This window comes from Pelobates fuscus, chromosome 11 (assembly GCF_036172605.1).
Source record: "Pelobates fuscus isolate aPelFus1 chromosome 11, aPelFus1.pri, whole genome shotgun sequence".
Classification (NCBI taxonomy): Eukaryota; Metazoa; Chordata; class Amphibia; order Anura; family Pelobatidae; genus Pelobates; species Pelobates fuscus.
In genome coordinates, this window is record NC_086327.1 from 37,443,191 (window position 1) to 37,456,839 (window position 13,649).

Consider the following 13,649-nt stretch of genomic DNA (forward strand, 5'->3'; position numbering starts at 1 on the left):
GGAGGGGGGATAAGGACCACTAAGGGGGGGAAGGACCACCAAAGGGGGGTAAGGAGGGAGGACTACTAAGGAGAGGGGAGGAGGGTGATTACCACTAAGGGGGTGGGGGGAGTAGGGGAAGGTCTACTAAGGGGTTTGGGAGAGGGAGGACCACTAAGGGGTTTGGGAGAGGGAGGACCACTAAGGGGGAGGGGGGAGTGAGAAGACCACCAAGGGGGGCTGCAGAGGGACAGGGGGCCAAGGGAGAGCACTGAGTGACAGAAGGGTAGAACACGGAGGGACAGAAGGGAAGGGGAAATCAATAATTGAGGGGAGAGCACTATGAATTTTTTTTTTAAAAAAAGAAAGCTGTTCCCATCTCAGTCCCTATCCTACCCCACAAGCCCTCTCTTTTACACTACACAAATACACAATGCATCCCCCCCCACACACACACACAGAAACATACAATGCATTCCTACTCACACACAGACACACCCGAAACACACAATTCATCCCTTACATTCTCTTACATAATTAATGCACCCCTTACAGACACACACTGCATTCAATTACATACACAGAAACAAACCTTGCACCCCTCACACACACACACACACACACCCAGAAACATACAATGCATTCCTTACACGCAAACACACACTACATCCCCTATAAACACACTACATCCCTTACACAAATTGCACACATGAAACATCCCCAACTCATGGATGGGCCATGTAGGTGGATTTATGGGTGGGCATTGTAGGCGTATGCCCCCTGGGGGCCCAGACCTTGAGCTGTGTAAGGGGCCCTAAAAAATGGAGCTGCTTCCTGTTCGTTAATTGTTGTGAGCACTGTTAAAAACAGTCTCCAGAGAGCCTCTTCTACACCAGACCTGTGGAGCCAGACTAAGCCCATCATAAGCCTCTTGTCCTCATCTGGTGGTAAGTAGGCAATCCAATATATTATTAGTGGCACTAATCTCTAATTTACCTCATATTAAATGGATACTATAGTCACCAGAAGCACTACAGCATAATGTAGTGGTTCTGGTGTCTATAGCCTGTGCCTGTAGGCTTTTTAATGTAAACACACTGTCTTTTCAGATAAGACACTTTGTGAAGACTGGCGTTGGCCCATATGGCAGAGCATATGGGCGGGGCATTGTGATGTCACATGGCGGGCTGGACATATGGGGGGCGGCAAAAAATGTTTTGCCTATGGCGGCAAAAATCCTTGCACCGGCCCTGCCCCCCCCCCCCCAGTAAATAAAGGGTTAAAAATCCTATATTCACTTACCTGATGACCCCCCTGCAACAAACGGATGCTAAAGTGCATGCGCAGCAAATGCTGCATGCGCATTAGACCTCACCACAGGAAAGGATTGAATCAATGCTTTCCTATGGGGAAAAATCTGATGCTGGACCAAAGGTCTGTTTCAAACCAGGAAGCCCTCAAGTGGCTATCTGGGAGAGAGCCACTGGAGGCAGACTTAGTGCTGCAATGTAAACATTGCAGTTTCTCTGGAACTCCAATGTTTAACATTGCAGCACTAAGGGCAATAGGGACACTGTACTCAGACCACTTCAATGAGCTGAAGTGGTCTGGGTGCCTATAGTATCCCTTTAAAAGTACTTATACTGGAAACCTGGAGGGTGCATAACACGCTTAGCCTGGTTTTTAACTTGTCAGTGGCTAATGGCAAGTGGAAATTTTGGTCTACAGGGAAATCATTGGAGTGGTTCACAAGTTTTCCACGATAAATCTGTCCCATTATAATATTAGGACAATACTGCTTGTGTATGCCACTATTAGTAAGACAATATTAAACTTGGAACATTATTGGAACAGGCTGAGGTTCCATCCATAGATGTAGATTCTGTTGTAGACTTATATGTGTATTGCCACTGGAGAAGCGTAAACTTTACCTATCTCTGCAGGTTGTGCAATTGGGTATAAAGTAGTGGTTAGGGTTAGGACATGGCTTACATTTAGAATTGCTGCTCATTTAAATTAAGTATCAGAAAGTCAATATTTCAGGAAGAGGCAAACTCCTGGTTAATTAAGCATAAGACGTGATGCAAAGCTGCTTAGAGATAAGTCTAAGGACAGCTGAGCATGAGAGACTTAGCAGGGAGCATCTTGACAATTCGTTATAGAATAGATGTTTTACATAGAGTTACTGGAGCTGAAAAAAACAATATAGGTATAGAACTAGCTTCCTGAGTACATTTCATTTTATTCATATTTACTCTACAGCATGTAGGGGTAGTTTGTGGATCCCATCAGTCATTGCAAACTGCATCTTAACCAATGCATTGGGGAACAGATTGCAATGTATGACGTAGTGGCTATTGGCACACCGCTGTAATCAGAACAGCACCCCAGAAGTAGAATTAAAATATTATGAGCTCAAAATCTGTAGATACGTTAACAGTTTCATTGGCAAGTACATGGGTATCCACAGATTTTTTTTTCCTGAGGGAATAAATATCAAGGCAGTTTTTGTTCTATATTATTTCATATTTTATACCATTAGACAGCATACCATATAATTTTAAATTTGACCATATAATCAAGCTAGTCATATCATTTCATATTTCACACCATGATCTCAAATGTCATGTAATTTGATATTTCACATGTTGATCCCATATGCCTTATTTCATGGTTAATCTTGTAGACCATAACATTTCATATCTCACACCATAATCCTATATGATATATAATTTAATGTATTATTCCCATGGTATCATATACCAGATCATTAATTTATCTCCTCTGATTTCATCTACCATAATGCTGGTAAACATCATGGGAGGCATAGTCCAAAATATCTGGAGAGCCAAAGTTTGCCTAACCGTGTATAGCCTATAAAATCTCATATATTATTACATTTTCTCATATGCAATATCATTTTATTAGCCAAACACCCACCACCCTCTTATAAAGCCTTTTGCAATTAACCAGTCAGACGCCAGAGTTGTGGAAATGTAGGATCATGTATTTTTGAATTTGAAAGAGAAGCAGTGAAAAACTAATTGTGGGGCAGAGAGCTTGAAATGTTGTATATCTACAAGTTATCAGTTACAAACAAAGGAATGTGATCTATCCCATTTTATAAAAATTTTCACACTATAATAAAAATACCCTTTGATAGAGCTTATCTAGCAAGATAGGGAAACAGTAGCAACTGTTGACCTTGAAAATCTAAGTTACTAATAGCGATAGATTCTTACAAATTATACAAACAAACAATTTAAATTGCTGAGCTAACACTTTTGCCTATTATTAACACTTCTATTACCAGGCAGCGAGATTATATAATATATCAGTTGCATTTCAGGGTCACTTCACGTCACTCCACAATCCCTATAGCACTCCAGATTTGCACTCCAGATGTTATGGACTACGTCTCCCTTGATGCATTGCCAGCATTATGCCTGTAAGAGCACATTGGGAGCTGTTGTGCACAACGTCTGGAGTGTGGAAGGTTGTCCTATAGCTTCATATTTTACATATGGCTCCCCCTTCCCCCTCCCCATATGCACTGTATGAAACATGATGGAAATTGAGTGTGGGGCCACTATGGGAAATAACATAGAAGGTAGGTGTGGGTGCACTGTGGGAATTAAGAGGAGAGTGGGGTTGGGACTGTGGGGAATACGATGGAAGGTAAGTGGTTGCACTGTTGGCAATAGGATTTTGGAAGGAATGAATTGGCATTGTATAGTATAATATTGAGGGTCAGTAGGAGGCACAATCCAATAAACAAATGTTAGGTTGGACCCACCAAAACTGGGGTACTTTTACAGAGGTACAGAGACTATGAAAATATATTGCTACAATGTGTGACTAAATATAAAGTAAAGTAAATATATAAGCAAACTTGCAAATTCACAAGAATATCACATTTCAAAGTAAAAAAAAAATACTTTGGAGAGACCCTATACCTCCATTGACTAAAACAAAACGAGTTGTCAATTTTTAAATAAAGGTAAAACGATTTATTCAATAAAGGAAAACTAAATTAGAATGCTGAGTAGCATTACGAGCCATGTTTCTGATTTCATTTGGGATTATTCAGTAAACCTTATAATTCAGCTACTTTGACTTAATATTTACAATTCACTTGTTGATTTATCCCAATCCCCACTTCAGTTAATATATCCTGATTATAATATATTTGGCATGTAACACTAAGAGGCTATTTACTAAAGCGAGAATAATCTAGAATTCAAAGTAAATTTCAAATTTAAGGCCAAAATAGATAATTAAAAAATAAAATCTCCAAGTCAGCTATGCTTCCTGTTGAGCGGTTTTAGCAAATAACCCTGTCAGCCTTGATTGCTCACCAATGAGTGTAGAAAGAGACAATTCCACTTACCTCTCTAGGCAGAGAATTTGAGGATCTTCAGTATGTAGTGTCATCTATAACAAAGTGCACGTCTTCAGTTAACCATAGTATAATACGATATAATATGAAAATAATTTTCATTATTTAATCTAAATAATTATATTCCTTTTATATTATCAAATCAAAGGTTGAAAGCTGCTTTGGGGTGGTCTAATACGTTTTTTAAATCTGAAATCACAGATATTTGCAGTACCTGCAAGCCAGGCAGAGCTCTTAGCAACGCAGAGATTCGATGATGGAGCCTTTACGTAGACTGTCAGCTAGTTATTAAGTGCAGACATGTATGAGCACCAGGCATTGCTGTTAATCTGTCTAATTCTCCTCCAAGGGACATCAATATCACTCAGCCTGAATCCTCTTAATCCGCTTTCTTTGCATGGATTAACGATTTCGTCACAATACGGTTTTCCATAACAATGTGAAATCCCGCAATAATAAGAACTTAAAATGTTCAGCACGGGAAGGGTTAACATAACCAGGTTTATTTATTAAACCATACATTTTAGAGACTTGACAAAAGAATAGAATTGGGGTGAGAATATACAATTTACAGTTTTGTGAAAAAATCCTCAATAATTTAGCATGCTTAAGTTTCACAAGGAAAAAGATATAAAGAATATGTTAATTGGTTTTCAAAGTCTAGCTTTATTCCATTGCCATTGTATAATTGTTATTGTGTGTGTTACAATGTTTATGCCATTGGTATAGGGTAACTCCAACCCTTTTTCATAATATATTTACTTTATTTTAAATGTCCTACTGGGCACTTGAGGACTGTCCCCTTTTTTTATTTAAAATAAGAGGAAAAAACTGCATCACTTCTTTCCTGTTTGTGGTCCAATCTAATGCTTCTCATAGAGTGCATGCATGGGTGGGGGTAGGGGCCATCTGTCGATACTCCATTATTTAGGTTAAAGTCCCACACTTGATGGACAAAGGTTTATTTTATTATTTGCCCACTGGCTGCTAGCACAGCTAGCAGACAAATGGTTTAGATTGTTTAAATTACATTTGAAGCATCCGGGCTCGCAGGATTTAAACATTTGGGTCTGTATTTCAGCTGAAATCTCCACCAAATGCAGGCTCATTCAGCCTGAATTTGCAAAATATGTACATAGTGTGAACAATGTCTGGATTTTGCAGTCTGAATGGCCCCGTACACACCTGGATGGTTTTGCCCTGTATGGTATAATGGTATGTATGGTATAATCTGACTTTTGTGAATAACCATGTTAGTGTTTACCAGCTTGTATTGATACCGGAGAAACTGACGGAAGCCAAGCACAGAGAGATGGACACAGGTTTCTTCAGGAAGGAAGAGATTCTTTATTGGATCACCGATCGGGACTCAGAGGGACTAGCGTCACCAAAATACAGCAAAGTCTGAGTACTGAATACATAGAGTACATTCCTTATATAGCACTGTAGCTCCTCCCACAATTAACTACACCCACACATACCCTTAACCTATTTAATAAATAGAGTCTAAACTCATCCATCCGGTCTAACCACGTGGCTCATCTGATACAAAGGAGAGGGACGCGTAATTCCAGTTCTTACATTCCTGCACCTGGTCAGTACAGTGATAACAGTATCTTAGCTACGTGTAATTAACTAACTGATACTACAAACACATATACATACATATGCCTTGTGGCAATCTTAGCCTGCTAAACTTGTATTTTACTGGAATTACATCACATTCCCCCCTTTGATGCCTCTGATATTTCACAATTACTTGAGGCATCACTTAACCTTGGTTTGCATATACCTCAGGTTACCATGAACCAGACCAGACTTATCTTATGATGTGAATCTTTTAACACTCATCTTCCTGCATTGGTTCTCCTTGATCTAGAGCCTTATACTTATATATCGCCATTATCTGTGCAGCAGCCTTCCTCTCTGCTATACTTCCTATCAGGCTTTGCACAGACCTAACTACTAAGGGTATAAGACACGGTAGGAGTAGACACAACAGTAAAATCAGTAGGACTCCACCTACCACTGCCTTAAGCCCTCCAAACCACTCATACCAGCTACCAAACCAACTACTTGGATTGTACCCTTTCCATACCTGAGTAGGCACATGCACTAGTTTAACCATATGGCTAGTAAGCTCAGCTATTGCTTGCCCTTCGTCATCTATTTGAAGACAGCAATTGCTCAGGTTAAACTTCCCACATACACCTCCCTCTACTGCCAAAAGGTAATCCAAGGCTAATCTATTTTGGTACACTGCTGTCCTCATCCTGGTATTATGCTTCGCTAGAAGATTGAGTGCTTGTGAGGTCTCATTAGTAATAATCTCAACCACCGCCTGTAATCTTATAATACGGTTGAGCATATAAATTGGGGTTCTATAACCAAAGGTACCATCTTCTGCCCACGTGGCTGGCCCATAATAATCTATGATACGCTGGGGAGGCCATTCATTATCTTCCCAGGTGCCTATCTCTAAGGGTCCCCTTTTCTTCCTATGATTCACATCATACACTTTAACACCTAAAGTCTCACCTGTTTCAATCGGTAACAAGAAGAAGGATGGTTTGAGCATACCCAACACACATGCCCCTTCCCAGTCCTGTGGCAACTCCGAATAGGCTTTCTTACCACAGATCCAGTACAAATTTGCTGGGGCTCTCCAGGTAGATGTGATGGATAAATCAAACCACACATCCTTTAAACTGGCATATCTAGCAAACGGGTTAGATGGTTCTGAGACATTTGAAGCCGACCACCAAGTTGTATTTTTAGTATCATCATCATAAGCTTTTTGCCCTAGACAAGTTAATTCTCCTACAGAAGTATTATACATTATTCCTTTCCTTGCTATGCAAACATAACCTATGATGGAGGTCTTTAATCTCCACTCAGATTTACCTCTAACACTCAAATGATAATCGGCTTGTGTAGATATTAGTTGGTCAACTGCCTCAGAACCGGACATTACCTCCTTTGCTTCCCAAGGCCATTGGTCTCCCATGTTAGTACCTCCACACACATAGCAGTTGGTAACATTAAGACTACCGGCAATACTTTCAGCTAGGTCAATGAACAGGTTTTTAGCGTTATGGGGGATCTTATTATCTATACTCATCTCTTCATAAAAGGAATGGTATACTTGATGAGTCTGGGAGGATACCGTATCAGTCTCTATTCCTATAAACAATAATGTCCCAGGATCTAAACCCGTCCCGTATATCTGAAACCCAAATAAATTTCCATACTTATCTAGGAACTTGTCGGGGTTATTAATAAGTATATGGACTGGGTTGCATTCCATAGACTTACAATAAGGGCTAGTCGGCAACTTAGTCACTATCATGTCTTTATCTACTGTCTGTCCCCAAGTCGCCCACCCCACACAAGACCAATATGGACAAAAGTTATAGTCTTTATTTGGGCATCTAGGACTCACATATTTATTTTTACTACTGGGACAAATATATTTATCATTAGACCCATACGTCCTCTCCCATCTAAGATCCCCACATACATTCCACGGTTTTCTACCACTTGATATCGCCTTACATGCATCAAATAGCAGAACACCCGAAGAATGTACGGATTCTAACACCGTCTTATTAATTAGGGTCCCCTGAGGATCTCCATTCCTGAGAGTCAACCAAATTGTACGAGGTTGATACTCTGGACTGAAGCACTTAGGTTCTCCTACTCCTAAATGGCACACACTATAGTCTATATTTAGGTATCTACATCTTGATACCTCTCCTTTACATTCGTATTGTGAATGCCAAATTAGGGTTTGGGAAATATGGTTACCTGTTCTCGTAGTCTTAATGCATACCTCACAGCTAGGAGTGTCGGTACCTCTACCTTCCTGAATATAAAAACACATATAAATAAACACAATCAAAAGCACATCTTTCGCCGTCATCCTCAGTCTTCGTCCGTGCGATGGAACCTCAGCTTCCAGGATGTGAGGGCTGCAGGGAATGGAGTTCTGCTCGTCTTCACAGGTGTCCCTTCGAGACTTTCCTGGCTTATACACTATGTGTTGGTAAGCGGACAGGCTTTATTATGGCCTTCTCACTCACACCTGTAACAATAAAATTTGTAATCCACAATAATTCCTCGTTACTCCGACTGAGTAGTGCGTTTCAACCGGATCTTGCAGGGATTCTCTGGATCTGCTGTAATTTGCCAAGAATCGACTGCTGCTGGTTTAACCCTGGAGTGATGTATCCACGGAGTTACTTCGGCTACTTTTATCGCTGTAGGGGTAGACAAAAGAACAACATAAGGACCTCTCCACTTGGGCCCTAACGGTACATTATTCCACTCTTTAATCCACACTTGGTCTCCTGGATGATAACTATGAACAGGGGGATAAATATTCACAGGTAATCTATCTTGTACCCATTTCTGTACCTCCTCCATAGTCTTACCCAACTCTACAACCTGCTGCCGGGTAATTCCTTCTCCCAACTGACTCAAGTCCCCCCTTAAGTTACCAAGTACGGGAGGTGGTCGCCCATACATGATTTCAAAAGGAGAGAGGCCCATCCTTCTGGTAGGGGTACTGCGGATTCGCAATAAAGCTATGGGTAAGAGAACGTTCCACTTAAGTTGGGTTTCCTGACACATTTTAGCCAACTGGTTCTTTATAGTTCTATTCATTCTCTCTACCTTACCAGAACTCTGGGGTCTATATGCAGTATGAAGCCTCCACTTTATACCAAGCATATGAGTCAGTTGTTGTAGGCACTGATGAACAAAAGCTGGACCATTGTCCGATCCTATAGAACAGGGTAGTCCATATCGGGGTATTATTTCTCGTAGCAGGAATCTTACAACTTCTCCTGCTTTCTCTGTACGAGTAGGACATGCTTCTACCCAGCCTGAATAGGTGCACACAATTACCAACAGGTAACGATGTCCACCCGATTTAGGCATTACTGTAAAGTCTATTTGTAGATCGGACATGGGGAGTCCCCCCATAAACTGGACTCCTGGTGGCTTTACTGGTCCTTGTCTTGCATTATTCTTAGCACACGTTACACATCTGCGTACAATGGCCTGAGTCAAGTTGGACAATCTTGGTATGTAGAAATGTTTCCTGAGAGATTCTTCAGTACTGTCTCTCCCAGAATGTGTCCCGTTGTGATAATTTTGGACAATTTCTACCGCTAGTGATGCTGGTATGACTATTCTTCCATCTTCTAGCTGATACCACTTGTTCTCCAAATACTTTCCCGGTTCAGTCTTTAACCACTCCTCTTCTTGAGCTGTATAAACTGGAGTCCATTGGGACAGTGGAGTTGGTATAAGAGCAGCTATATGCCCCACATACTCCTGTCTTCCTGATTCAGCAGCACGCTTAGCTGCACTATCTGCCATCCGATTTCCCTTGGTTACATCACCATCTCCTCTCAGATGCGCTCGACAATGTATGATACCGACTTCTTTCGGCTCCCACACTGCTTCCAATAGTTGTAGGATTTCAGCTGCGTACTTGATTTCTTTGCCTTCTGAATTCAGTAGTCCTCTTTCTTTATACAAAGCTCCGTGGGCATGAGTGGTTAAAAACGCATACTTAGAGTCCGTATAGATATTTACTCTTAAACCTTCAGCCAATTGTAACGCTCGTGTTAGTGCTATTAATTCTGCCTTTTGTGCTGATGTTCCTTTCGCCAGTGGCCGAGCTTCTATCACCTTGTCTATTGTTGTCACTGCATATCCTGCATAGCGGATCCCTTCTTTCACATAACTACTGCCGTCGGTGTAATATTGAACATCGGGGTTCTGGATGGGAAAATCACGAAGATCTGGTCTACTTGAAAATACTTCATCCATTACTTCCAAACAATCATGTTGACTTTCAGTAGGTTGCGGCAAAAGGGTAGCTGGATTTAAGGTGTTTACAGTCTCTAAATGCACTCTTGGGTTTTCACACAACATTGCTTGATACTTGGTCATACGGCTGTTACTAAACCAATGATTTCCTTTGTAATCCAACAACGTCTGTACTGCATGTGGGACTCGTACATAAAGTTCTTGACCCAGAGTGAGTTTATCGGCTTCAGCTACTAGCAGGGCGGCTGCAGCTACGGCTCTTAGACAAGGTGGAAGTCCGCTGGCCACTGCATCCAGTTGCTTAGACATGTAGGCAACAGGTCTTTGCCATGATCCCAAGTACTGTGTCAATACTCCCACAGCCATTCTTCTTTGCTCGTGTACATATAAGTAGAATGGTCGTGTGTGATCAGGTAGACCTAATGCTGGGGCACTCATCAAAGCCTTCTTCACATCTTCAAATGCCGTTTGCTGTTCTTGGGTCCATAAGAAGGGGTCGTGCTCTGTACCTTTGATGGCTGCGTACAGAGGTTTTGCCAGTATCGCATAGCTGGGAATCCATATCCTACAGAAGCCTGCTGCCCCCAAGAATTCTCGCACTTGTCTTCTATTCTTGGGTATTGGTATTTGGCAGACAGCTTCTTTTCTCTCTGGCCCCATAATCCTTTGACCTTCAGAGATATGGAATCCCAGATACTTGACAGTTGGCAAACACAACTGAGCCTTCTTCCTGGACACCTTGTATCCTGCCTTCCAGAGAATATGTAGTAGATCGTGCGTTGCTTGCTGACATTTTTCTTTTGTAACTGCTGCTATCAACAAGTCATCTACATATTGTAACAATACACATTCTCCTGGGATAGACTCGAAATCCAGTAGATCTTGACTTAGAGCTGAACCAAATAGGGTAGGTGAATTTTTAAACCCTTGGGGCAGTCTTGTCCAAGTCATTTGGCGTTTTGAGCCCGTTACAGCGTTCTCCCATTGGAAAGCGAAAATACATTGGCTTTCTGCGGCAATTCGGAGGCAAAAGAAGGCATCTTTGAGATCTAAGACTGTGAAGTAAGTAGCCCCGCCCGGAATTAAAGCAAGCAGGTTATATGGATTGGGTACAACTGGATGTATGCTAACAACCGCATCATTGACTGCTCTTAAGTCCTGTACAGGTCGATACTCATCTGTACCGGGCTTTTGAACAGGCAGCAATGGGGTGTTCCAGGGGGAAGTACAGAATTTTAGGATACCATACCGTATGAACTTATCCAGATAGGATTGGATGTTCTTCTTAGCCTTCTGCGGAATGTGATATTGTCTTAGGCTCACTGGATAAACCCCATGTTTCAGTTCAATTTTTATTGGTGGAATATTGCGGGCCAGTCCTGGTGGGTTGTTCTCTGCCCAAACTCCTGGTATGTTAAACAATGTCTCATCACTCCTAGGGTTTTGGCTAGTCAACACTGTATAAAGTCGCCACTCTTCTTCCTTTGGTACGGATAAAGTCATAATACCTGAAGGTCCATTAAACTTTAAGGATGTTGTTCCATTTGGTAGGAACGTAATCTGCGCTTGTAATTTTGATAGCATATCACGTCCCAGCAATTGGACTGGACATTCAGGCATATAAAGGAATTGGTGTTTTACTACGTGGCCTCCCAATGTACAGAGTCGACTTTTAAGAACCGGTTTTTCAGCACTTCTTCCAGTTGCTCCTATCACAGTAATAGTCCTTCCAGATGGAGGAGCAACTAGATTAGTCACCACTGAATGTTCAGCACCAGTGTCGATCATGAACGCACTCCTTTTCCCCCCTATTGATACATCGACCATAGGCTCCGCTCGACCAAGGGGGATGGAGCCCGGTCGGTATCAATAGTCCTCCATGACAGTGTCAGCCAATCCTACAAAGTCCCTACCTTCTCTATCGCGGGACCTTTGCGCTGCTGGAATATACCTGTCTTCCCTAACACTTCCTCTGTTCCCATTACTCCCTCTATAACCATTACTCCCTCCGGGGCCTCCTCTACCTCTCGCTCTACCTCTAAAGTTTCCGTAGCCTGCCCTGGGTTGGTCTCTCTCGTACTGCTCTCTTTGCGGACATTCGTTCCTCCAATGCCCTTCTTCCTTGCAATACGCGCATTGATCCCTACTCAAAGGCTCCCTACTCCATCTATTATTGCCTCTATCTGGGCCCCGTTTATCTACGCCTGCGATCGCTACCGCTAGCATATCAGCCTTTTTACGCATCTTGCGCTCTTCCTCTTTCTTACTTTCTGTATCCCTGTTCATATAGACCTTATTTGCTACCTCCATTAGTTGGGTGATGGACATACCTGCAAACCCTTCTAACTTTTGTAGCTTGCGCTTAATATCTCCGTATGCTTGGCTGACAAAGGCGGAGTTAACCATTCGGGAATTGTCTGCGTCTTCCGGATTAAAGGGGGTATACAAGCGGTATGCCTCCAATAATCGGTCATAAAAGACACTGGGCGCTTCATCGCTTTTCTGGATCACCTCAACTGTCTTCGACATGTTAATGGCTTTCTTTCCTCCGGCTTTCATGCCAGCAATTATAGCGTCTCTATAGGCTCTGAGTTGAACCATATCAGCACCATTTACGTTCCAATCGGGATCGGTGTTGGGATAGTGTGTCGCGGCCCATGCTGCTGGATTGGCTTGGTTCAAAGCACGGGCTCTATCCTCTAATGCTTTAATGGCTGCTTGATTTATTCTTGTCCTTTCCTCATTGTTAAATAAAGTCATTAGTAACTGCTGGCAATCAGCCCATGTCGGATTATGCGTCTGTACTATTGAGGTGAACAGATCAGTCATAGCTTGTGGTTTCTCAGTATACGAGGAATTATGGGTCTTCCAGTTTAAAAGATCGGTTGTGGTAAATGGGACATATACGAAGACTGGGTCAGCGTGTGCCATTTGACCTGCGGCATCGATATAAGCTGACCCGGGATTCAGACGAAGAGGCATCTGATAGTGCTTTAATTGTTGGGCACCAGTCAACTGTCGGGTTTGGATGGGGCTACGTAGAGAGGCGTCAGTCATGGGTTCCGGTCGGGGAGAGATAGGGTATGGGGATGTGGGAGGTCGGTTTTGGGAAAAGGTCGTAAATAAAACACTTCGAGCCGAGCTAGATGAAGCTTGACCGGAAGTCTGAAGTGGCGCCAAATCAGGATATTCGTTTCTAATGGGGGTGGATTCTGGTTCCGGAAGGGGAGATTTAGTACGAGGGGGGGTGGATCCTGTACTGGAGGAGGAAGCGGAAGTGGATGAGGGTAATGAGGGGAGGGGTGCAGGACTTCCTGCGTTTGCGTCACTTCTTCTTAACGGAAAGTAAGGGGGCGGCAAAGGGATCTCGGACTCAGGGGGCGTGTCCAAAATGGGCCTAACACCAGTCCTAGTGGACGAGCAAGTCCTA

At 42.5% G+C, this 13,649-nt stretch overlaps 1 protein-coding gene across 2 annotated transcripts in view; it reads right to left on the reverse strand.

The window, feature by feature from the left end:
* The window catches only part of LOC134577436 (tubby-related protein 3-like), a 68,434-nt gene extending 63,738 nt beyond the window's left edge, over positions 1–4,696 (reverse strand). For both annotated transcript variants that reach the window (XM_063436171.1, XM_063436170.1), the window contains exons 1-2: positions 4,593–4,696; positions 4,370–4,413 (exon numbers count right to left, since the gene is read on the reverse strand). In XM_063436171.1, coding sequence (XP_063292241.1) covers positions 4,370–4,413 — 44 coding nt within the window. In that variant the 5' untranslated portion in view covers positions 4,593–4,696. The remainder of the gene's footprint in view (positions 1–4,369; positions 4,414–4,592) is intronic.
* Positions 4,697–13,649: the final 8,953 nt, after the last annotated feature.